The 26,353-nt window shown below is 47.8% G+C and overlaps 1 protein-coding gene across 1 annotated transcript in view; it reads left to right on the forward strand.

Annotated features, from left to right (window-relative positions):
- Positions 1–26,353, forward strand: part of B4GALNT3 (beta-1,4-N-acetyl-galactosaminyltransferase 3) — a 124,919-nt gene that overhangs the window by 75,565 nt on the left and 23,001 nt on the right. Inside the window, exons 2-3 of the mRNA XM_054035005.1 lie at positions 6,342–6,445; positions 15,952–16,029. Coding sequence (XP_053890980.1) covers positions 6,342–6,445; positions 15,952–16,029 — 182 coding nt within the window. The remainder of the gene's footprint in view (positions 1–6,341; positions 6,446–15,951; positions 16,030–26,353) is intronic.

Consider the following 26,353-nt stretch of genomic DNA (forward strand, 5'->3'; position numbering starts at 1 on the left):
TTTTGAAAGCCTCTTTGATAGCAAGTAGCTCCTTGTCTAAAATTTCATAATTGTGTTGGGCAGGAGTGAGCTGGCAGGAATAATATGTACAGGGATGAACTTCTTTGTCAAGGCCCTGTTTCTGAGACAGCACAGGCACAATGGCAGCATCAGTTTCCAGTGTGAATGGCTGATTTGGGTCAGGATGTGTGAGGATGGGTATGAAGGTGAACGCCAGCTTCAGATGATTGAAGCCCTCTTGGGCTTCTGGCATCCCAGCGAACTTGGTGGGTTTTTGCAGCAGAGATGTTACAAGGGCCAGGATTCGGGAGCAGTCCCATGTAAAGCATCTATAGAAATTCACAAACCCAGTGAAGTGCTGAATTTCTTGACTGCTTCGTGGTCTTGCCCAGTCGCAAACCACTTCCACTTTCTGGGGATCCATGCGGCCTCTCTCAGCAGACAGAATGTAGTTTAAGAATTCCATGGTAAGCTGATTGAAGACACATTTCTTCAGCTTAGCACAGAGCCCATGTTGGCAGAATCTTTCCAGGACCTTGCACTCATGCTGGTTGGGCATAGGCTGGTCATCAGAGTAAATTAGGATGTCATCTAAGTAGGTGACCACATAGCAGTTCAGCATATCTCATAAGACATCATTAATTAGATGCTGAAAGGTTAGTAAGTCCAAAAGGCACCACCAGATATTCAAAGTGGCCATACTGAGTGTGAAAAATGGTTTTCCATTCATCCCCTCACTGGATTCTGACTAGGTTGTATGTTCCTCTGAGGTCTAACTTGGTGAATACCTGGGCTGCTCTTACCCAGTCTGGGAGCTCTGGGTAGTAGGTATCAATTCTGCGCTGCAATTTTATTTAGAGTATAGTAATCAACAAGGAGTCTTAAGGAGCTGGGAATTGTGTGATCATGGGAGACTTTAGCTTCCCAGATATAGACTGGAGGACAAGTGCTAGTAATAATAATAATAGGGCTAAGATTTTCTGGATGCAGTAGCTGATGGATTCCTTCACCAAGTACTTGCTGAACCAACAAGAGGGGATGGCATTTTAGATTTGGTTTTGGTGAGTAGTGAGGACCTCATAGAAGAAATGGTTGTAGGGGACAACCTTGGTTCAAGCGATCATGAGCTAATTCAGTTTAAACTAAATGGAAGGATAGACAAAAATAGATCTGTGACTAGGGTTTTTGATTTCAAAAGGGCTAACTTTTAAAAAATTAAGGAAATTAGTTAGGGAAGTGCATTGGACTGAAGAACTTGTGGCTCTAAAGGTGGAGGAGGCCTGGAATTACTTCAAGTCAAAGGTGCAGAAACTATCAGAAGCCTGCATCCCAAAAAAGGGGAAAAAATTAATAGGCAGGAATTGTAGACCAAGCTGGTTGAGCCAGCATCTCAGAGAGGTGATTAAGAAAAAGCAGAAAGCCTACAAGGAGTGGAAGATGGGAGTGATCAGCAAGGAAAGCTACCTTATTGAGGTCAGGACATGTAGGGATAAAGTGAGAAAGGCCAAAAGCCATGTAGAGTTGGACCTTGCAAAGGGAATTAAAACCAACAGTAAAAGGTTCTATAGTCATATAAATAAGAAGAAAACAAAGAAAGAAGTGGGACTGCTAAACACTGAGGAAGGAGTGGAGGTTAAGGATAATCTAGGCATGGCCCAATATCTAAACAAATACTTTGCCTCAGTATTTAATGAGGAGCTTAGGGATAATGATAGGATGACAAATGGGAATGAGGATATGCAGATAGATATTACCACATCCGAGGTAGAAGCCAAACTCGAACAGTTTAATGGGACTAAATCAGGGGTCCCAGATAATCTTCATCCAAGAATATTAAAGGAACTGGCACATGAAATTGCAAGCCCATTAGCAAGAATTTTTACTGAATCTGTAAACTCAGGGGTTGTACCGTATTACTGGAGAATTACTAACATAGTTCCTGTTTTTAAGAAAGGGGGGAAAAAGTGATCCGGGTAACTACAGGCCTGTTAGTTTGACATCTGTAGTATGCAAGGTCTTGGAAACATTTTTGAAGGAAAAAGTAGTTAAGGACAGTGAGGTCAATGGTAATTGGGACAAATTACAACATGGTTTTACAAAAGGTAGATCGTGCCAAACCAGCCTGATCTTCTTTGAGAAGGTAACAGATTTTTTAGACAAAGGAAACACAGTGGATCTAATTTACCTTGATTTCAGTAAGGTATTTGATACAGTTCCACCTGGGGAATTATTAGCTAAATTGGAAAAGATGGGGATCAATATGAAAATTGAAAGGTGGATAAGGAGCTGGTTAAAGGGGAAGACGACAACGGGTCGTACTGAAAGGTGAACTGTCAGGCTGGAGGGAGGTTACTAGTGGAGTTCCTCAGGGATCAGTTTTGGGACTAATCTTATTTAATCTTTTTATTACTGACCTTGGCACAAAAAGTGGGAATGTGCTAATAAAGTTTGCAGATGACACAAAGCTGGGAGGTATTACCAATACAGAGATGGACCGGGATACCCTACAGGAAGATCTGGATGACCTTGTAAACTGGAGTAATAGTAATAGGATGGAATTTAATAGTGAAAAGTGCAAGATCATGCATTTAGGGATTAATAACAAGAAATTTGGTTATAAGCTGGGGACGCATCAGTTGGAAATAACAGAGGAGGAGAAGGACCTCGGTGTATTGGTTGATCACAGGATGACTATGAGCCGCCAATGTGATATGGCCGTGAAAAAAAGCTAATGCGGTCTCGGGATGCATCAGGCGAGGTATTTCCAGTAGAAATAAGGAGGTGTTAGTACCGTTATACAAAGCACTGGTGAGACCTCATCTGGAATACTGTGTGTAGTTCTGGTCTCCCATGTTTAAGAAGGATGAATTCAAACTGGAACAGGTACAGAGAAGGGCTACTAGGATGATCCGAGGAATGGAAAACCTGTCTTATGAAAGGAGACTCAAAGAGCTTGGCTTGTTTAGCCTAACCAAACGAAGGCTGAGGGGAGATATGATTGCTCTCTATAAATATATCAGAGGAATAAATACCAGGGAGGGAGAGGAATTATTTAAGCTCAGTACCAATATGGACACAAGAACAAATGGATACAAATTGGCCATCAGGAAGTTTAGACTTGAAATTAGACGAAAGTTTCTAACCATCAGAGGAGTGAAGTTCTGGAACAGCCTTCCAAGGGGAGCAGTGGGGGCAAAAGACACATCTTGCTTCAAGACTAAGCTTGATAAGTTTATGGAGGGATGGAATGATGGGATAGCCTAATTTTGGCAAATAATTGATCTTTGACTATTAGCAGTAAATATGCCTAATGGTCTGTGATGGGATGTTAGATGGGGTGGGATCTGAGTTACTACAGAGAATTCTTTCCTGGGTGTCTGGCTGGTGAGTCTTGCCCACATGCTCAGGGTTTAGCTGATTGCCATATTTGGGGTCAGGAAGGAATTTACCTCCAGGGCAGATTGGCAGAGGCCCTGGGGGTTTTTTGCCTTCCTCTGCAGCATGGGGCCTGGGTCACTTGCTGGAGGATTCTCTGCACCTTGAAGTCTTTAAACCACGATTTGAGGATTTCAGTAGTTCAGACATAGGTTAGGGGTTTGATACAGGAGTGGGTGAGATTCTGTGGCCTGTGTTGTGCAGGAGGTCAGACTAGATGATCATAACAGTCCCTTCTAACCTTAAAGTCTATGATTCTAGGATTCCTTTTCATAAAGAGGATAGGGGCCCCAGCCAGGGATGTGGACTGCTCGAGGAAACTTTTCTCCAGATTCTCAGATTCTGTAATCCTTAAGGGCAGCTAATTCGTGCTCCAACATGGAATGCATTCAACTGAACAGAATCTTGGCTCCAGGCTCTAAGTCAATCAGGCAGATATATTCCCTGTGAGAAAGTAGTGTCTCCGTTTTGTTTTTCAAATATGTCTGAAAACTTGGTATTTTGCGGAGAGTGACGGTTGACCCTAATAGCAAGTCGGCCTGCTGTGTTGCCCGAACATCTCTCCGTGTTGCTGAAGCTCAGGCAAGGCATCCAGTTTGAGGTTCTGGAGTCTCGAGCTTGGAAATCAGGAGGCAGATGTCCTGGCAAAACTTAGAATTAAATGTAATGGTTTGCTGACACCAGGAGATATATGGGTCACATTTCTCTAGTTAGGGGATTCTGAATATCAAAGGGAACCGTGGGGACCAGATCAGGCTAAATTTGAGAAGCTCATAGTGCTTCCCAACCATCACCTCCAAAACTATAGTTTTCTGACTGATGAGGCTGGAGGTGAGGATCCATCAACTGTCTCAACAAAATCAGGGACTATCTTAGGTTGTTTGTAGGCTGAGTACTTGAGCCAAGGTAGTGTCCATTAAGTTAGCACCCCTCAGACGGCCCTGACTGACACTGGGGCCGAAGTATCTGTCCGGAGTCCCAAAGCCAGAGTCGTAACTGGAGTTGTAGGTGCAGGTACATTTTTAATATGTTGGGCCAGGCAGCCAGAATGGATTGCTGGAGGGGGCTTAGAGGAGTTTTCTCGATGTTGCTCAGGCTTGACCCCCTTACCAAGGCTGGGCATGGTTGTTTCCTGGAACCACATGGTTCAGGGACATAGCAAGACAGACAGACACCATGGGGCCATTGCCACGACAGTAAAAACACAAGTACTCTCACCATTGGTCCAGCCAGGTCCATGCCATGTCCACCTATGTGGGCTTGGGTGGGGGGCCTTTCCTTTCGAGATGCCATTCCCTAAGTCTGGTGTCAATTTGGAGGCCCAGCTTAATAAATGAATCTAGATTAGTGGGAGGCTCCCCGCAGGCAAGCTCATTTTTTATTTCTTCGCTGAGAGCAAGACAGAATTGGTGTAGCTGGGCCGCCTTATTCCAAGCCCTATCCGCCGCCAGGAATCAGAAGCAAGTGGCATATGTTGCAGCTGACCCCAAGGCCTGAAGGAGTCTCTGTAGGGCTGCCTCTGCAGTGCGAGCTTGGTGTGGGTCATTGAAGATTGTCATAATGGCCCTCAGGAAGGTGTAGGCCTCTAGCAGAGGGGTAGGGGTAGGCATAGGTGCTCTAGCAGAGCAGTCACCCTGTCCAGACCCTCACCTGTTAGAAAATCATGACTAGTCCCACTTTTGCCTGGTCCATCTGGTAGGCATTGGGCCATGGCAGGAAATGGAGCCCCCAAATTTGCTACGGGTCCCATCGTAGAGCTCTGGTAACAGTACTGTGGGTTCAGGTCCTGACGGTACCATGGTGCTGCAGGAGATGTTCCCACCTGTGGCCCTCTGATCTGTTCTTGCAGGGTGCATTTTCCTGCCTGAAGCTGGTCCATTGCGACGTGTAAGGCTTGGTTTTCCACCTCTAGGTGAGCAGTCTGCTCCTGGAGGCTCAGTGGCTCCTGTGGCACAATACCCATAGATGCTGGAACTAGAGATGGTGGAGTGCTGCTGCACCCCCTGGCTTGAAGTGGTTTCTGTCATATAGAAGGTTTACAGTTTGGTTCAATGGCTCTCAGCACCCGCACTATACACATTGTTCCAGCACCCCTGGCCGTACCTGTGAGTTTCCATACCCCTTTCAGGTAAGATGAGTCTAGGAGGAAACGGAAGTGGTCTGAGCAAACTGTAATGCCTGGTGGCTGAGGCAGGATTGGGAGCAGTCTGGAGCAGTACTCAAGTATGTGCCAATGGTCAGGTAGCCAGCAGGTCAATTCATATCCGAAGCAATCTGGGGCAATGGTCAGAGTTCTCGCCAGAAGATCCAATTCAAGGGGCCGGTTCATTGGATTGGGGAGGCGAGGTCAGGCAAGGCAGCAAGGTAAGGTCAGGTGACGCAGCAGGGTAAGGGGGTCTAGGGAACAACCAGCAGGCAATGGTCTGTTGCTCAGACAGCTTCCTCTTGCTGTTGGGGCCTTTATATAGCCGAGGTATCTACTGAGAGTGCAGCCTGACCATCCAATCAGGGGCCTATGGAATGGCTGCTGTGGGCCTGTAAGCCTTGAGCACTAAGGCTGTTGGTTAGGGGCACCAGTTCAATGTATCACGATGGTTCAGCGGCTAAGGAAGCTGGCTAAGGAAGCCACCTAAGGAGCTGGCAGGCCTGGCTTCAATAGCAGGGTCCTGATAGACTTGATTTGTTGTGCAGCACTTTGAGCACCTTGAATGAAAGGTGCTGGACAATAACAAAGCAAGAGTTGTGTCACTGACTGGCCAAGCTGAATATTTCCGGGGGAAGTGGGAGGCTTAGGCTCCCATTACTGTAAAACCCCAGAAGGAGAGGGTGCAACCTGAAGTTATCGCTGTTGTTTCTTCTTTTTCTTTGAGGTGGTTTTGACATCTCTTTTCCCCTCCTCTTTGCAGGATATGGGAGCTGGAGGGAACTGGCTAAAGCCCTGGCAAACAGGAACATCCCTGCTGTGGACCCAAACCTTCAGTTTTACTATCCTCAGAAGCCAGTACACCAGGTAAGGAGGCTCAGGGGTCTTCTTAAAACATTCAGGGGAAAATTCTCCTTCTAGATCTGCATGGCAGATCCCAGCTCCTATAGTCATCTCTCCCTTCATGCACAGAATGAGAGCAGGCCATGGACCAAATTCTGATCTCAGTTACACCAATGTAAATACTGAACAACTCCACTGCAGTCAATGGAGTTATGTTGGATTTACATCAGTACAATGGAGGGATAACTAAAAGAATGATGAGATGAAATTAAGAAAAGGAGAACTTAGGCTAAAAGCTAGTGTCACGTGGGGTCCTGCGTGTCGAGCGGGGCCTCCCCCATTGGCCCAGTGCCAGGTTGGTACACTCCATCACACAAGTGTCAGGTCTCCCTGTGAGATCAGGCAATTCCAGTAAGGAGGGCTCAGGACCCCTGGTGGGACTGAGCAAACAATCAGTCTGCAGCCCCTGGGTGGGGCAGAGCCAGCAAACACTAACCATGCCTAGTGGCAGGTTTGTGTGTGGGAGGTAAGGGAACCTTGGCTTACCCTACTCCACCGGGTTCCGACCCAGGGCCCTGTGAAGTTGGGAAATTCCCCGTTAAGGGTTTAAGCATCAGCTTCTATTACATTCCCTGGGTCACTTCCTCCGCAAGGTGCATTTCGGGCATCTCCTTGGGTGGCAGTGGCTCAGCATCCCAGTCAGTCTCTGCGGTCAGCTGGTCATCCTCAGCATAGTCCGGGTCCATGGTTCCTACCGCTTGGAAAGTTGCAGGAGCCTGCAGCACGCATCCTTCCTCCTCCTCAGCCAGCCCAGACTGAGCTGGCCTGCCTCCATTTATCTGTCCCTTCCACCTGGAGCATGCACAACAGGGGCGATAGGGTGTGGTCTCCTGTGCCCACAGTGATTGGTCAGGCACTGCAGAGAAAACCCCATCACTGCTAGAGAAAAGCTCGTAATGAATGGTGAGCTGTATCACACTAAGGCAGGGGTCGGCAACGTTTGGCATGCGGCTCGCCAGGGTAAGCAGCGCGGGCGAGCGATGTGCTGGCCGCGGCTTCTCGCTGTCCCCATTGGCCCGGGACAGCGAACCACGGCCAGTGGGGGCCGCAATCGGCCAAACCTGCCGCGTCAGCAGATAAATAAAACTGGCCCGGCCCGCCAGGGAGCTTACCCTGGCGAGCCGCGTGCCAAACGTTGCCGACCCCTGCACTAAGGAATAATCTTCCAAAGGAAGAGTTAGAGATTGGTCAAAGCACTGGAGAATGAACAGATGTTAACAATTAATTTACAGCTCTGTAGAGGCGCGGGACTCACCCCTGCAGCGCCTTCTGCTGGTCATCTCAGGGAATTAGCTCTTTCAGCCCCCGGAGCGCCCTCTGCAGGCCAGTGTACCGCTTGTTGCTGGTCCCGTGTCCCTCCCGGACCCCAGTGCCCCTTTACCAGGGGGCTGCCCCCTGGCAACACCCCCACCAGTCACTATGGGTCTCCCCTCTCTGGGAAACCTCAACCCTCTAATCCCCACCTTGCCTCAGTCTTGGCTACTGCCAGTCATCACTAAGCCCCTACTCCCTGGGGCAGACTGCAGTGTAAAAGCCACTCATCATAGGCAAGGGGGTTCGGATCTGCTGCCTTCCTCTGCCTCCCAGTACCTCTATGGACCTTGGACCAGGCCCTGCAGCCTGGGGAGTTGCTAGCCTGGAGCTCCCCGGCTCCGCTGGTTCTCCCCAGCCCTGCCTCACTCCCAGTACCCTTCCTGCAGGCAGCCAGGCCTCGCTCTCTCCCAGCCAGGAGGAAGAGAGAGACTTCTCTTGGGCCTCCGGCCCACAGCCTTTTTATTCAGGCCAGCTGTGGCCTGATTGGGGCGTGGCCCAGCTGCGGCCACTTCCCCAATCAGCCCAGCTTTTCTCCTGCCCCAGCCCTCTGCCAGGGCTGGTTTAAGCCCTTCCGGGCAGGAGCGGGGAACCACCCCACTACAAAGTTTGTGAAGGGGACAAAGGGAGTTATTAGGGTGACTTGGGTCCTTCAGCTGACATGAATGAGAGTAGAGACTAGATTAGTGCAGACTAGTTATGTAGAAATATTATTGGAGAGAAACAACAAACCATGATGTTGGAAATCAACAGAGTCAAACTTATATATTTTGGTCACATTAGGCATAGAGATGGAAATAACCTTGAGAAAGTTATTATGGAAGGAATGGTGGAGGGTCATCGTAGTACGGCATGATCAGCAAGGAGATGGATGCATGGATGATGTGCGGCAGATCACTGTAAGGTCAGCTGCTGAGTGCTCGAAGTTAGTGATGGATCGTGAAGGCTTTTCAAAATCTGTTATGATGTCACTGATATTGAGACATGAATAAATTGATTTAATTAGCTTACGCCTTGTCTACACTACACAGTTTTGTTGGCAAAAGGCAGCTTTTGGTGGCAAAACGGTGAAGGTGTACACACTGCAATGCCACTTTTGGCAACAAAATTCTTTAGTTTTGGCAACAAAATAAAACCACCTCAACGAGGGACATAAGACTTTTTGTGCAAAAGTTTTGTCGACAAAGTGCCAGTGATTTTATTGCTTTAATTGGCCTCCAGAAGGTGTCCCACAATGCTCATCTTGACCACTCTGGTCAGCAGTTCCAATTCCGCTGCCCTGCAGCCAGGTAAACAACCATCTGCCCCTTGCCCTTCAAAGCCCCGGGAATTTTGCTTTGTTTGCTCTGTGTGGATAGCTCACATCGCATCTTCCAAGCTGACCATGACGGCTCCACACAGCAGACGCTCTCCCGCTTGGACCACTGCGGAGCTGCTGGATCTGATCAGTATATGGGGAGAGGAGGCGGTGCAGTCCCAGCTGCATTCCAGCCATAGGAATTTCAATACTTAGGGGCAGATTTCTCAAGAGCTGTGCGAAAAAGTCTATGATCATGACAAGGTGCAGTGCAGAGCAAAGACCAAGGAGCTGAGGCAGGCCCCAGAAGGCAAGGGAGGCAAACTGTCACTCCAGTGCTGCGTCAAAGACCTGCCGTTTCTATAAGGAGCTGGGTGCTATCCTCGGTGGCCACCCCACCTCCAGTGCCAAGAGCCCCGTGGATACTTCACTGATCCTGGAACTGGCGGAAAGAGGACCTAGCCCAAAGGACAAAGTCATTGAAGAAGAGGCGGAATTAGAAAATGATGTGGAGCCCACTGCGGGGTTGCCTGGTGGTGTGTCCAGTCAGGAGCTGTTCTCCACTCTGGAGGTGTCTAGCCAGTCTCGGCAGTCGCACTCCAGTGAGCAAGAAGCAGGAGAGGAGACACCTGGTAAGTGGCTTTGCTTTGTGAAGTGCGGAGGTGGGTTGAGGGCATAGAAATGTACAAGGCTGGCTGTGTCTCTGTGTGCTGGACATTTCCTTGAGCAGCTAAGAAGTACAGCGGAACAGGGTGTTGATGCACACCGAGATTTCACGGGAATCCTCCAGAGAGATCTTTAGGAAAGTTTCCTGGAGGTACCCAGCAATCCTCTGCCAATGGTTCCTTGGCAGAGCTGCTTTGTTCCTTCCCCCATTGAAGGAAACTTTGCCATGCCATTCTGCAATCACTTGCACAGGGCCCAAAGCGGCACACAGATGAGCAGAATAGGGACTGGGTCAGCAGCCACAACTGTGCACTAGATGCACCCTTGCTTCCTTGCATACCCTCAGGAGTGAGATATCTGGTACAATGACCCCTGCCTGTGGAAAAGGGTGGGAAAATTTAGAATATTGTCCCTAGGCACCTGCCCATCAACCCTTTCATATTGCTTTTCTCCCCATGTAGAATGCCCTCTGTCCTAGGGTAAACTCACCAAGCTTGGGGTGTTCGCTGACATGTGTGTGTCAAGGGTCAGTGAGAAAGTGATTGGTATGTTATTAGAGGTGTATTTTACTGTACTGTTTCCATGCTGTGCATGTACTTAACAATCATGCTTCTGTGTATTGTTCCTTGTGCTTCTGCAGATGTGGCCTTCAGAGGCATCCCCTACACACCAGCAGAGCGCCTCCACCAGATAAGTAAATGCCCAAGACGGAGCAAGGAGGACATGTTCTGGGAGCTGCTGCAATACTCAGATGCAGAAAAGAGGGAACACAGGGAGTGGAGGGAAATCAAAAGGCAGGACAGAAAAGAAAATTAGGCCTTGTTAAGGACACTACTAAGAGGATGATTAAAGTTATGGAGGAGCAAACTAAGATGCTGAAGTCCCTCATAACACTATAGACTGAGCAGATGCATGCCTACCCTCCCCTTCAGCACATGAGGTGGACGAGGCTTTCTTCCGGCAACTAGCAGAAGTTATTAGATCGCAGGCCCTGGTTCTCATGGGAGATTTTAATCACCCTGATATCTGCTGGGAGAGCAATACAGCGATGCACAGACAATCCAGGAAGTTTTGGGAAAGTGTAGGGAACAATTTCCTGGTGCAAGTGCTGGAGGAATCAACTAGGGGCAGAGCTCTTCTAGACTTGCTGCTCACAAACCGTGAAGAATTAATAGGGGAAGCAAAAGTGGATGGGAACCTGGGAGGCAGTGACCATGAGATGGTCAAGTTCAGGATCCTGACACAAGGAAGAAAGGAGAGCAGCAGAATGCGGACCCTGGACTTCAGAAAAGCAGACTTTGACTCCCTCAGGGAACTGATGGGCAGGATCCCCTGGGAGAATAACATGAGGGGGAAAGGAGTCCAGGAGGGCTGGCTGTATTTTAAAGAATCCTTATTGAAGTTGCAGGAACAAACCATCCCGATGTGTAGAAAGAACAGTAAATATGGCAGGCGACCAGCTTGGCTTAACAGTGAAATCCTTGCTGATCTTAAACGCAAAAAAGAAGCTTACAAGAAGTGGAAGATTGGACAAATGACCAGGGAGGAGTATAAAAATATTGCTCAGGCATGCAGGAGTGAAATCAGGAAGGCCAAATCACACTTGGAGTTGCAGCTAGCAAGAGATGTTAAGAGTAACAAGAAGGGTTTCTTCAGGTATGTTAGCAACAAGAAGAAAGTCAAGGAAAGTGTGGGCCCCTTACTGAATGAGGGAGGCAACCTAGTGACAGAGGAGGTGGAAAAAGCTAATGTACTCAATGATTTTTTTGTCTCTGTCTTCACGAACAAGGTCAGCTCCCAGACTGCTGCACTGGGCAGCACAGTATGGGGAGAAGGTGACCAGCCCTCTGTGGAGAAAGAAGTGGTTCGGGACTATTTAGAAAACTGGACGAGCATAAGTCCATGGGGCCGGATGTGCTGCATCCGAGGGTGCTAAAGGAGTTGGTGGATGTAATTGCGGAGCCATTGGCCATTATCTTTGAAAACTCATGGCGATCGGGGGAGGTCCCGGATGACTGGAAAAAGGCTAATGTAGTGTCCATCTTTAAAAAAGGGAAGAAGGAGGATCCGAGGAACTACAGGCCAGTCAGCCTCACCTCAGTCCCTGGAAAAATCATGGAGCAGGTCCTCAAGGAATCAATTCTGAAGCACTTAGAGGAGAGGAAAGTGATCAGGAACAGTCAGCATGGATTCACCAAGGGCAAGTCATGCCTGACTAACCTAATTGCCTTCTATGAGGAGATAGCTGGCTCTGTGGATGAGGGGAAAGCAGTGGATGTGTTATTCCTTGACTTTAGCAAAGCTTTTGATATGGTCTCCCACAGTATTCTTGCCAGCATGTTAAAGAAGTATGGGCTGGATGAATGGACTATAAGGTGGATAGAAAGCTGGCTAGATCGTCGGGCTCAACGGGTAGTGATCAATGGCTCTATGTCTAGTTGGCAGCCGGTATCAAGCAGAGTGCCCCAAGGGTCGGTCCTGGGGTCGGTTTTGTTCAATATCTTCATTAATGATCTGGAGGATGGCGTGGACTGCACTCTCAGCAAGTTTGCAGATGACACTAAACTGGGAGGAGTGGTAGATACTCTGGGGGTCGGGATAGGATACAGAGGGACCTAGACAAATTAGAGGATTGGGCCAAAAGAAACCTGATGAGGTTCAACAAGGACAAGTGCAGAGTCCTGCACTTAGGACGGAAGAATCCCATTCACTGTTACAGACTAGGGACCGAATGGCTAGGAAGCAGTTCTGCAGAAAAGGACCTATGGGTTACAGTGGACGAGAAGCTGGATATGAATCAACAGTGTGCCCTTGTTGCCAACAAGGCTTACGGCATTTTGGGCTGTATAAGTAGGGGCATTGCCAACAGATCGAGGGACGTGATCATTCCCCTCTATTCGACATTGGGGAGGCTGCATCTGGAGTACTGTGTCCAGTTTTGGGCCCCACACTACAAGAACGATGTGGAAAAATTGGAAAGAGTGCAGCGGAGGGCAACAAAAATGATTAGGGGTCTGGAGCACATGACTTATGAGGAGAGGCTGAGGGAACTGGGATTGTTTAGTCTGCAGAAGAGAAGAATGAGGGGGGATTTTGATAGCTCCTTTCAACTACCTGAAAGGGGGTTCCAAAGAGGATGGATCTAGACTCTTCTCTGTGGTACCTGATGACAGAACAAGGAGTAATGGTCTCAAGTTGCAGTGCGGGAGGTTTAGGTTGGATATTAGGAAAAACTTTTTCACTAGGAGGATGGTGAAGCACTGGAATGGGTTACCTAGGGAGGTGGTGGAATCTCCTTCCTTAGAGGTTTTTAAGGTCAGGCTTGACAAAGCCCTGGCTGGGATGATTTAGTTTGGAATTGGTCCTGCTTTGAGCAGGGGGTTGGACTAGATGACCTCCTGAAGTCCCTTCCATCCCTGATATTCTATGATTCTATGATTTAGAACTCTTTCCCATGCCCTCCCCAAACTCCACCTGAGCATTCCTTTCTGCTTTCCTGGACTTCTCGCTTTCCCATTCATTCCACCCCATGGACACTTTTTCAAATGATAGCTGGACTTATGCACAGCTCTGAAAGTCAGCCCTTCTTTGGTAGCTCTTTTCCCAACAAACGTGTGTGGTGGTGGTGTTTTCAGTGCAATAAAAGCAAAGTTTTTGAATGATAAGTAATCTTTATTTGTTTCCTGAAAAATGTGATAGCAGGCAGCAGCAAGACATACCCAAGCAGTTTAATCATTTGCTTACTGGAATCCTAGGCCACAAAAATCACAAGTACTTCCTAGGAAAACTCAATTTCATTAAGCATTGCAGTCCCGAGCATAATAATATACATTACTGGTTCTCATTTTCAGAGTATTGCCTCAAAGCCTCCCTGATTCAAATTGTCCCCCCTTGTATCCCTCTAATAGCCCTGGTATGTGGCTGCTCAAATTCAGCAGCCAGGCAGTCTGCCTCAGCAGTTCACCCCGAGAAAACTTTTCACCCTTACCTTCACAAATATTGTGCAACATACAGCACACGGCTATGACACATGGGAATATTATCCTTACTGAGATCTAACCTGCCATAAAGGCATCACCAGTGCGTCTTTAATCTGCCAAATGCACATTCCATGGTCATCCTGCACCTACTCAGCCTATTGGTGAATCGCTCCTTACTGCTCTCTAAGTTTCCCATGTAAGGTTTCATGAGCCATGGCATTAACAGGTGTGCCGGGTCTTCCAGGATCACTATGAGCATTTCAACATCCCCCACTTTAATCTTCTGGTCTGGAAAGAAAGTCCCCGCTTGCAGCTTTCTGTACAGACCAGTGTTCCTGAAGATATGTGCATCATGCACCTTTCCGGACCCACACCACCCTTAATGTCAGTGAAATGCCTGTGGTGATCCACAAGTGCCTGCAACACCATGGAGAAGTACCCCTTCCTATTGATGTACTCCGTTGCAAAGTGGTCCGGTGCCAAAATTGGAATATGTGTTCCATCTGTTGCCCCTCCGTAGTTAGGGAAACCCATTTCTGAAAAGCCATCCACTATTTCACACACATTGCCAAGAGTCACGGTCCTTCGTAGCAGGATGCGATTAATAGACCTGCACACTTGCTTCAACTCATCCCCAATGATCGACTTCTCGACTCCAAACCGATTTGTGACCAACTGGTAGCAGTCTGGAGTCACCAGCTTCCACATGTGATCGCCACGTGCTTCTCCACTGAGAGGGCAGCTCTCATTTTGGTGTCCTTGCGCCGCAGAGCTGGAGCGAGCTCTGCACACGGTTCCAGGAGGGTACCACTGCTTGTCATCCCAGATCTGCATGACGATGCGATCCCACCACTCAGTCCAAAAGCAACAGTCCACCATGTGCAACTGTTTGGTGAATGCCAAAAGTAATCTAATGTTGCTATAATAATAATTATGTCAGACACCACGTCCAGCAACTCAACTGTGAATCCTGTTGAGTTAGGAACTTCACAATAAACTGCACTTCCATCCGTGATGTGTTAATGACAGAAGAGCATTGGAGAGCAGTGCAGGATCCATCCGTTCACACAGAGATGGTGGGACGAACAGCAAATAAGGGCCGTTGAAAAATGCCACGAACCAAAGACAGAAGCACATGGAATTCTTGGAAGGAAAGCAATGCATCATGGGATGTTGAGCCCGGACCCATGATGTACTGCAATCCACTTCACCTTTCCACAAGACCTAGCAGTAGAAGGTGTCAAGCTGAACTTGTGGGATAGCTATCGATAGTGCACAGCTCTCAATGTCGATGTTAGTGCCCCAAGTGTGGGCACACGCTGCAGACAGAGGGAGTGAAGTGTGAACATGCAGTACCAATTTTCTTATAGCGCTTTTTGATCGTCAACAAAACTTTTGCTGACAAAACTCTGTAGTGTAGACAAAAGCTTAGTCATCAGTCCCAAAGGCAGAGTGCTTATGTTTCGCTACACCTGTGACCGGTCAGGAATTTTTTAACAATGTTTTTTCCATTGGGAAAATGCTGATTTGTCAAAACCAAAACTGTTTCATGGGGGAAAGATCAGTTTTGATGGATTTCTCACTTTGACAAATTTTGGGAGGAAAAAATGCAATATTGTAAAAAAAAAAATCTCATTTCAACATTGTCTAAATGAGAAATTCCCTTTTTTGGCAGGGTGTGTGTGTGTGTGTGTGTGTGTGTTTCAAAATGACTGTTTAGAAATTTAAGCTAATTATAGTAAAAACAAACTGAAACAAAGTTTAAAAGGTCAAAATCAAAATGAAAAGTTCAACTGACCCACACCAATATACCCTTCCCCTCCCCATGGTTGTTGGTTTGTGCACATTTGCAATTTCGACTTTTCATCCTGATTCAGGATTGGAAAAATTATCAGAGTCTCAAAAAATTTCCTGGGCTGGGTTTTCCCACCCAGTACTACTTGTGGGCTTTTAGAAGCTGCTGAGTACTTGCTGTCTGCTCACATGCAGGGGTCCTGGAACAATTTGTATAGTGGGGGTGCTCAGAGCCATTGAACCAAACTGTAAACCCTGTACATGATAGAAACCACTCAAGCCAGAGCATGTGTCAGCACCCCCTGGCCCCCCAGTTCCAGTACACATGCTCACATGGACTTGTGAAAGCTTTTCAACCTTGTGTGTATGTGATCAGTCACTTATAAGATTATTTATTTTTCTTTTATCTCCATATCTCTTAGAACCAAGAGCAGCAAAGAGGTGCAAGGAATAGGTCTGTTTATCCAGCCGGGGAAATCTCCGTCCCTTGGATCCCGGAGGTTGGTGTTTTCTGGAACCATTTCCTATTACAGGATTGTAACTAGAGGCCTCTGCTTCTCTGGGAGTCCAGTGTCTCCCACCCCCATCCCTGTTTAATGAAAGCTTTGGTTCTGCAGACCAAAGAAAAAATCTGGAAAGACAGGAATCCCCAGATTCCTGGAGATTTGGCTTCTGACCCAGCCACCAATGCACCAGGAATCCACCTTCAGCCTCTGGAAAGTAGCCAAATTGCTTCCCTCTTAAAGGTGATGTTTATTCAGAGTTGAGAAATAGTACAAAGAATTCAACAGGCAAATACATGACTGTGGCATGTAAGTGCCTCACACTGTGCTATTGTTCTGGTATTTGCCTGTTATCCAATCCCTGTATCTTGTGCATAGAGGTCTCGTCACTTCACTGACACTTCTGGTGAGCAGAGACCTTCTCAGGTGACCCTTGAGAACCTGAGTAAATATTTCCTTTGTTTTCTTTATGCCTCATTTACTCTTCCCTCCACTGTCCCCTTATCGTACTACTTCTCCTCAGATAATGGAGCAATGCAGCATGTTGATAATGAGAGAAGCACCAACCACTGGGTGTTTTGCTAACTTAGTAAGTTCCAAAAGCTGACTGGACACACACACACAGATTAGAATGGCCTCTGCAATTGCTCTAGCTAGGAAACAAACTACAGTCCTGATGCTTCAAGACATAAGCTGATCACCAGCTGGAGGCAAGAAGGAATTTCCCCACTGGCTATAGCATTGGACAGCTTGGGGCACGATGAGGGAGTTAAAGCTTTCCTTGAAGCATCCAGTAGTGGCCACTGTCTGGTACAGAAAACCAGTCTAGAAGATGGATCATTACTGTGTTCTGCTGTGGCAACTGCTATGGTAACAGCTTGAGTCTGATGTAGTCCTTCCCCTGCATGGCGTTGTCCCAGTGGCAGGCTGTGTGCCTGGCACTTTGCCCTGCCTCAGGGCTGCGTCTCTGATGAGCAGCTACTGTTAGAAGGGCATCAGGATATCACAGTTGGTATTGCTGCTATGCGCAGGGTATGTCTAACTTCTCTCCTCTCCCACAGTGTCAGTGACGGGCATTTGTGCCTCCCTGGCCTGCATAGGACTTTGCTCGTTGACTCTAATTCCCAGCGATCGCTTAGAACAATGTGAAGCATGCTTGTCTCTGGTGACAGCTTTGGTGCCCATGTGATTTGTCTTAGGAAGAGCCATTGCTCGGCATGCTTTGTACTCTGGAGAGGCAGGACACCACAAGCAGGGCAAGTGCCAACCCTCACCATGCCAGACATGAGACAGTTTCACGCCCCTGTGCAGTGCTGTGCCAGGCAAAGCACAGAGCAAGGGCATAAATCTTCTCTTCCTGCAGCGCTGCCAAATAGGAAACAAGTAGAGAGCCCCAAGTGATGCTGCACCATGCAAAGCAAAGGGAGAGAGCCTCAGCCTGGATTAAGGGCAGCATCTCACCAATGGCTGGTGAGGGCCTGGAACCAGAACATCCTGTGTCATTCTCTGTACGGATCTCTGTAAAAACCATGCTCTGCTGTGTAGCAAGGCTTCTCTGATAGAGCTGTAGAGGAAGAGCAAGGTTTGGTTAGGGAGGGACAGGATTATTGTTCTTAATATTAATATTATTGTAGTAGTTCCTAGAGGGGCCAATCCATAGTGTAGGCACTGTACATGCACCTAACAAAGACAGTCCCTGTCCCAAAGGGCTTTCAGTCTCTAGGTATCTGACAAGAGAAAACTGGTGGATACAATAATCAAATTGGAGGTTGGGCAGTTCAATTTTCCTCCCCCACACCCATAAGGTTCCTCCTGCTCTGCTTCCCCACCCCCCCGTGAAGCTTCTGCCTCTTTCACCAATTCCCAGTCCTTGTCTATATTTTCTGCCCCCGTGTTGGTCATGGCACAGTCCCTGTACTCAAAGGGTCAAATCTAGCTACTCGTTACACCTGTGTAAATGTGTCACTGAAGTCATCTGAGTCAGTCCAGTGTTACTGTTTACACTGTGCCTGGTATAACACAGCCACTGAGGGAACAGATAGGACTAGAGAGCTGCTTGCTTTCCTGTTAATCACCTGTTGACAGTTTTAGAGGCTTAACTCTGCACAAATTAATTACATGGGATCTATGATCCTATTGTGTCCCCTCTACGACATCTATAAGAACATAATTGCAGCCTGATTCCTGTACTGCGGGGGAGGAAGGGACAGTTCCTACAGGTCATGAAGCCAGGCTTTGTTTGAACAGGTGATGTATATTGCTGACAAACTTGAATAATTAAAGGGGTTTGAGTGACTTTGCAGCAGTGCAGTGCAGAGGGGGAGGGATTTCCCCCCCTCTTGCATGTCAGAAGACACTGCAGCAACTTCCAGCTGCTTGCTCCTGAATGTCACCCAGTCAAGGGAGCTCATGGAGGCAAGGGGAGGGGCCAGGGCTGCTGTGAGGAGACAGAAGAGTCTTATAAACTCGTCTTACAGAATTTCTAATCGGCAGCACAATGTCTCCATTCTTCCCTGGCTCAGACCCTCTTTTTGTCCAGTTTATCTTCCCCAGGGCTGTGCATTCTTTGGATTGTAAGCAGCTGATTTGCCCCTGAAACACCAAGCCATTGAAGATTAAATTAGGCAAGGCCTTTCCTTCCCTCCTGCTCCAGTTACAATCTAGGGAGTCACCTCTCCAGGGTTGTAACCCTGCCTCTGTGTCCCTTCACATTGCGTGTGTGTGTGTGTGTGTAGCAGTGCTTTATGTGGGTCTCTCATCTCTGCTCCCTTTTAGCCTTTCTTCTCCAGGCATTGTCACTCTAGACGGAAGTGTTATTTTGTGGTGAGCCTCTAGTGTGGTTGTGACTGTGCTGCCCGTGGGAGCCAGCTGAGGTCACTCAATTAGGGTGAACTGCAAACAAAACAGGGCAGACAAACCCCAAATGCTGGTGGTTATTCCAATACTTAGATTTACCAAGCCAGCACAAAACAGCTTCTATAGTGCCTCACAGGTTACTCAGAAGTCCAAACAACGCAGTTCCCCTAAAGTACCCAGCCTCAGGCCTCCGTCCAGACACACCTGTCAGATATGATGATGATTACTGAAAATCTTACCTCATCATATAAAAGAAAAGGTTCTTCCAATCCCAAAGGATCAGCCACATACCCAGGTTCAATTATAACTTAGATCTTACCCAAAATACACGCTTATAGCCAATTCTTATTTACTAAACTAAAATTTATTAAAAAAGAAAAGGGAGAGTATGTTGGTTAAAAGATCAATATACATACAGACTTGAATTCAATTCTTGAGGTTCAGATACATAGCAGAGGTGAGCTTGTAGTTGCCAAAAGTCCTTTTAGAAATAGTCCATAAGTTATAGTCCAATGTCCATATTCAGGGTGACTCCAATCAGTGACTGGGGATCTCAATCCTTGTGGCTTAAGGTTTCCCCCTCTTGAAAGCCAAAGCAGATCTGAGATGCAGCAGGATCGTGTCCCAGGGTTCTTCTACATTTCCAGCAGCCTTTCGGCCTGAGAAAACAATAGGCTTAATGCTCCTTCCAAACATCCTGGCAATTAGCATAGGGTAATTTATCCATTAAACAGTTCAGATACAGGTTACCACAACCTTCAAAGAGACATATAGACAATAATACTATTTCACTCAAGTATCATCATAAATGTTAATATTCCTTTTTGATCTTCAAATTAAAGTTATAGCAATAGACAAGACGTGTTTGCTTACATACAAGACCTGAGCAAACATCTACCCTTGAGATCTCTAACAATGCAGCCTTGCATTTCAAAGCTCTATTCATTTACATATCTTCCTTACCAGTCCTTAAGGTTCACCCATGAGTCAGGTCAGTCTGAGTTAATGAACTCTTTCTGGCCCTGTCACCTTCCAATGAAATATTATATTATATTCATAACGTCACAGTGGTGCTTTCAGAACAGAGGAAGACAGGCAGTGAGGAGGAATTGTTGCTGTGTCTGAACCCGCCTCTTCCTTGAGGTAGTTTTTTCAGGTGGGGCTGGGTGCTGATAACCTGAAATGCCTTGCTGGAATAAGTGGAAATATTTAAGCCTATTAATATAAAACCAGGGATTCAAACGTGCCAGCGCTAATTCAACACGTGAAACTGGGAGTGTCTGCTCCCCACCTTCCCTGCAAATGCTACTTTATAGTGATCATATATTGTCTGGATCCTCTCTCCTCCATAGTTAGAGCCCCTTGCTTTCAGCCTGACATCTAGTTTAGGGTGATACTGGCCTGCGATAAACCATCCTCGCTGAACAATTCCCTTTTACCCCTGGTGCCAATTCTGCTAGTACTATTGCAGGCAACTGCTGCGCCCGCCCTCCTGTGCACTGTGAAAATGATCCGTCCATACCCCCTACAGCCATTTTGATTCGGGGGGAGGGGGGATGTTTAGAGTAAGCACCTCCATAGGATGTGGTAAAAAGGAGGAAGGGTAGAGGCAGCGAGACAGGAAGGTGGTGGGGAGAGATCCTGTGAGACAAATGGAGCCTCTCTTAACTGGGAATCACAGAAGATCTTGGTATGACAACCTCTCCTCATTGTGGCCTAGAGAAGATGCAGCTTCAGGGAGTGTTTCCACCCTTCACATCAAGAGGGGGTCCTCTACTGGGTAGGAGACTCAGGGGTATGTGGGAAATAATCCTCAGCAGTATGGGGATTTTCTAAAGGTGAGAACAGGCTGGTAGTACATCTGGGCAGGGGCATGGTCCAGTGGCTGGGGAACGGGACTGGAAGTCCGGACTCCTGGGTACTACGCCTAGCTCTGTCAATGACTTGCTGTGTGGCCTTTAGGAAATCACTTAGGCCAAAATTTTCCAAAGTTGCCACTGATGGTGAGAGCTTCCACTTTTTTGGGTTCTCAACAAGTTACACCTATGGCCTGATTCTCCGAAGCACTGAGTTACCCACAGCCTCACTGGAGTCACTGGAAATGGAGGCTGCTCAGCATCACTGACAACCAGGCCTGAGATGCCTCAACTCAGAACCCAAAATCAGAAGCCACGTCTTAAAATATGCCTGTTGGCCTCTCTCTGCCTCAGTGTCCCCATATGTAAAATGGGAATGACTGTGATACTTGCCTGCCATTGTGATATGCAGTGACAAGCGCCAGCGATGATTCCTTTATTCTACTGTCCCCAATGGCAGCCAAAGTAATTTCTCACCCACTTCCTAGAGGGAGTGGTGACCTGAGCTGGAGAGGCAGAGAGAAAACAAGGGCTATAGGGTGTCAGTCTGCAGCTGCTGTGCTGATGACTTAGGGACCTAAAATTAAAGCCCAATTCCAGATTTCCCTCCTGCAGCAGCGCCTTCAGCAGCCGGCACTTGTCTATTTGATAACGTTCCTCTGCTCCCCATCTAGGAGGAACATGGTCTGTGCAGCTCCTGTTGTTCCCCATAGGTAAAACCGGATTGCTCCAGTTCTGGTACCACTGAACTCGGCTGCTTTGGAAATGCCACTCTGAACCTGTGCACTGCTGTGCTAGGAATTACTGTTATTTACCATCATGTTTTCTCATGGCCAGGAGCCTAGCAAAGGGAGGCCAGCCCATCAGCTCCTGACAGCTGGGCCTACCAGAGGCTGCCCTCAGGTCACCTTGTAAAGCCCTGCTCTGCTGCCTTTGATCATAGTGACTTAGGGCCAGATTCTCATTTATATGAAGGGCCCTTTACACTGCCAAAGTGGTATGAAGGGGTCCCAGTGTTACTAAGAATATGTCCTATAGTATTTGCTGTGCCATATCAGGCCACTGGTCTTAGTGTCTCATGCTCCCTCCTGCAGTCCTGATCAAACAACTGCTCTGTCTAATCAGATATCCTGATTAACTCACTCACTTTATTGTGACCTCTTCTCCTCCACCCCCATCTGTCCTTCTCCTCCACCTGTTGCTTCTTAAAATAACCTAGATTTAGGGCAGAGACTGTCTTACTGTGTGTACAGGGGTTCTGATCCTTGACTGGTGTCTCTAGGCATTGCTACAGTCCTAATAATGACAGTGCTGCAATGGAACAGACTGTTGGTTCAGCTATGGTGTCTCTCTGGAAGTGGCTGATGTCTGATGCTTTGAAGGAAGGTAAAGGTCAACCTCACCCTGAAAGATGCACTTAATTGTTCAGTGGTGTAGGTGGGGGTGAGGCAATTCCAGCAGTGATCAGTTATGTCCTGGAGCATGAAATCTGAATTCCCTTTACTTAACTTATAAGGTAGTTAAAATGGGGCTATTGGTCCTTCAGCCTCTTTAAATCCAGTATCTGACTTCCTTCAGAAGTGAATTGTACCATGACTGGCCTGCTTTGTGTCTCATCTACAATAACCTGAACAAGTCTAGTCACTGTCTTGTGAGCTCTCCATACTTAAGTCCTACTCTGGTGTCTCAGCTGCCACAGTTATGGCCCCTTTGAGGTCTTGGATCCAGAGAAGAGCCTACAGAGCTGCGTTATTACCCATGAAGTATGGGTCTGTGGAGCAGTAAAGGAACAGCCCAGTCTCTCCACAGCCTCTGGGTGCTCTTCTGCAAGAGGCATTTTATACTGCAGTGTGCTTGTTGCACACAGTGCAGAGATATGTGTGTGATTTCCCTCCCCAGCGAGTAAAGGAGAAGATAACATTACTTAGTAATCAAAGTGGCACCCGTTGTCAGAAGACCGGAGTTCTATCCCAGACTCTGCCACTGACTTGCTGTGGGACCATGGGCAAGTCACTTAAACTCTCTGGGCCTCAGCTTCCTTGTCTGTAAATGGGATAACAATACTTACCTGCCTTGAGAAAGAGCTTCGTTGGGCCCAAATCTGTGTATAACTGCGTGGTATCATTGTCTGATCGCCTCAGCCAGAGATCTATTCCATCTTTGCTACCTTATAGTAGATTCTTTCTATTCTAGTGCTTTGCTTATTCCCAAGTACCCAACAGTGAGATCCTTCCAAGGATTTTGAATCCTTCACCAGAGGAAACTCATTGCCCTGGACCCTCTTTATTGTTCCTGTCTGTAATTCTGAACAGCTCAGTTAGCATCACCTTAGAGAATTATACTTCTTTCTGTAGCCTTGCCTCTGATCGGCAGTACTGAGTTCATTGTGGGAAGGCAGCAGAGGAGGAAAGGAGGAGACAATGGACTCATGGCTGAAGTACAACTGGTTCTAAAGCAAACCCTGAACCCAGGCAGAGCTAGTGAAGCTAGGGTGACCAGATGTCCCAATTTTATAGGGATAGTCCTGATTTTTGGGTCTTTTTCTTATATAGACTCCTATTACCCTCCACCCCCGTCCTGATTTTTTCACATTTGCTGTCTGGTAACCCTAAGTGGAGTGCTCATCACAGGAGCATTTCTTGCTCAGCTAGAGAGGATGGAGCGCTGATGAGAAACCAGGTAGGAGGAGCAGCGGATGTGAATAAAGTGTGTGTATTCTTGTGCGTAGAGATTATTTTTATGTGCAGGACCACAGTGCACAGTTCACAAGGAGTGGTAGTGGGAGCACTGACTGTAAGCTGGTGGGCTTTCTCACCAGCTCAGGAACGATTGATGCCAAGCCAGTCCGTTTCAGGCCATTGCCACAGGGTACAATTTTATTGGTTAAACAGAAACTTGGGCAAAACATCAAAATAAAGTAGTGCCTCCGCCCAATATGGGCTACAGCTCCCAGGGGCTTTTCCCACACTTCTCCCAGCTCCCTTGCCTGACCCAAGGACCAGCCTACCAGCTCCCTCCAATTCACCTACTCAGCTGAGCTTTTGCTGGCCTTCATAAAGACCAGATGCTCTTCAGGCTATCCCCTGGCCCCAAGTCTCAGCTGGGAGGCAGCTGGTTAGTCTCCCCTTAGAAGGGCCAGTCACCCTGTGACATATCTTGCCCCAGGAGCCTTGCCGGGTCCCAGGATAAGTTCTACTCTCGATACTCTCACCCAGAGTTCAGTCTCTACCTTTTAAAGCAGCCAACTCAGCTTCCAGGGTCTCTAATGTCTCATCCTTTTCTGCCAGGCTCTGGCTCTGCAGGAGGATTTCAGTGCCCAGCTTCATCAGCTCCTCCTCCTGAAGCAAGCATTGGTGCTGCTCACTGTTCTCTTCTTTTACTCCAAGGCAAACCAGCTCCTGCTCTCTTTATGGCTTGCATCCAAACCTTATCCCTGGAGGAGCTGCCATCTGAGTCGGTTGGCTGCTAAGTTGTGCAAAGACTTCAGCCCTATTCTTATCAGCCACAGAAACCCTCTTCCCCCAATTTCTTATCTACTCCTAGATTGGTTTGCTCAGTAGCTGTCTGGACCGCTGCCATCACTGTCATGTCTGCCCCACACACCATCTCCAACTTTGTGCTGGCCTATAGATGCAGTCCTCTACATCCCCAGTCTGGGATAGGATCCCTGTCTCCTCCTGCTTCACTTCAGGTGCCTGGGGTTGACATGGTTCAGTTAACAACCTGCGCTGTTCTCCCCCTTTTACTCTCAGGCCTGAGGACTGTTTCTCTTGGTTCACAGACCCTGTTTTTCTCAGGGCCATCACCCACTTCTGAGGTCCCAGTCCTCAAAAGGCAATGCCTTCACTACATGTCATATCTTCACACATCCAAAGTAGATCTTGGGGTGACCCTTCCACTATTGTGACTTGATACACCTTGCTTACAGCCTAGGGGACAAGCTGTTGATAGGGGATCCCAGCCTACCCACTTGGGTGAAATAGCACCCCATTAGTGAGCACTCTTTTGATGTGCCCTGCTTTCCCTCGTGAAAAATATACTACTGGTTTCCCTGCTATACCAGGTTTTGCGAATGATTGGAGGCCGGTTGCTCATCCAGAACTCTATGGCTAGAGTTAACTAGGACATTCTCCCCTTCAGAGGTCTCCCCAGGTCAAGGCATCACCTCTTCTTGCCTTCCCAAGTGGGACACTCCTGGTCTGGCATGCTGCTCAGCTCCCTTCATCTCCACCCTCTGTCCACTGCCTCACCCATGAATGATGGTCAGAAACACCTTGCCCAGCTTTGAGTTTCCCACAGGCAGGATGTTACAGGGTGGTCCCCTGGGAATCTCTCTTGCCTTAGATACAAACTATGCTCAGGCCACTTTCATCACCACACTGTTTATTATAGTGTTCTGTCAGGCCACTGCCTGTAGTACTATTTACATATATACAAGTCCCAGTCATCTCCTCTCTTCTAGGGGAACAGGGAGCAGCACTAGCAGCAACCAGCTCTGCCTTCCTGCACCACCCCTTCCCAAGGCTTCTTTCCTCTCTATTGATCAGCTCCCAGCTGCAGGGATTGCTTCTCCCTTTCATTAGCCCTTTAGCTGTGGCCCTACTTGTTAATTGGTCTTCCACTTAGATCCCAGTTAACCTATACTGGTGGGGATTTGCGTGACAGGCTGTTGAGTCAGCTCCTGACTCAGAAGCCCGGTCGCACAGGACCTGCCAAAATTGTTGCAAGCACGCCAGGTTCCTGATTCTGTCAATGGAACTCATCTCTGGACACAACCAACAGGTAGGGAGGTCCTGCAACTGTTGTGCCGCTACATTCAGGTGTGGTCCCAGTGGAAACAGTTCAACGTGGAACTGGTGACGATATGCCTATGGAGTCGGTCCCAATTTGTCTAAAATGGCAGCTTTTACCTAAGGATAAGAGCCAGACTGCTCATTGCTCAAGGTTCGGCACACTGCCTAGTCTCTCCCTTCAGAAATGGTACCACTCTGGCCACCCAAGTTGACTCCTCCCAGCTGGCAGCTCTGGCTTCCCATTCCCATTTATCTTCTGACCCCAACATCACTAACCCACGTCCCGGCCTGCCTGTGCTACCTTCGCCAGGACCAGCAAGACTTCCAGTAACCTATTTCTCTAGTTGTTTCAGAAGTCACTCCTGTTGCTAGTATTTTTGCCTCCTGCTGCTTTCAAAGAAAGGTGAAGGAAGGAGGGTCCACCAGAGAAATCTCACCAACTATATCTTTTTTTTTTTTTTTTTTTTGGCCCGTCTTTTCTCTAACTGCCTCAATGTTGTCTCAACTCTAGGGGCCAATCCACATGCCTTCTTTCTTCAACATGTGTAAGGTGATGCGCTCTCACACCAGCCCAGGAAAGATTGATGCCACACTGGACTCTGATTCAGGCCCTTGCCTCAGGATGCAATGTATTGGTTAAATAAAAACTTGGGCAATATATCTAAAGTGGTTCCTCAGTCCAACATGGACAGCTGTTCCCAGGTCACCTATTCACTTGAGCAATTGCTGGCCTCCAGAAGGACCAAGTGCTCTTCAGACTATCCCCTGTCATCTGGCCCCACAGACTCAGCTGGGAGACAGCTGGTTGGTCACAGG

The sequence above is a fragment of the Malaclemys terrapin genome, chromosome 1, assembly GCF_027887155.1.
Source record: "Malaclemys terrapin pileata isolate rMalTer1 chromosome 1, rMalTer1.hap1, whole genome shotgun sequence".
Taxonomy (NCBI): Eukaryota; Metazoa; Chordata; order Testudines; family Emydidae; genus Malaclemys; species Malaclemys terrapin.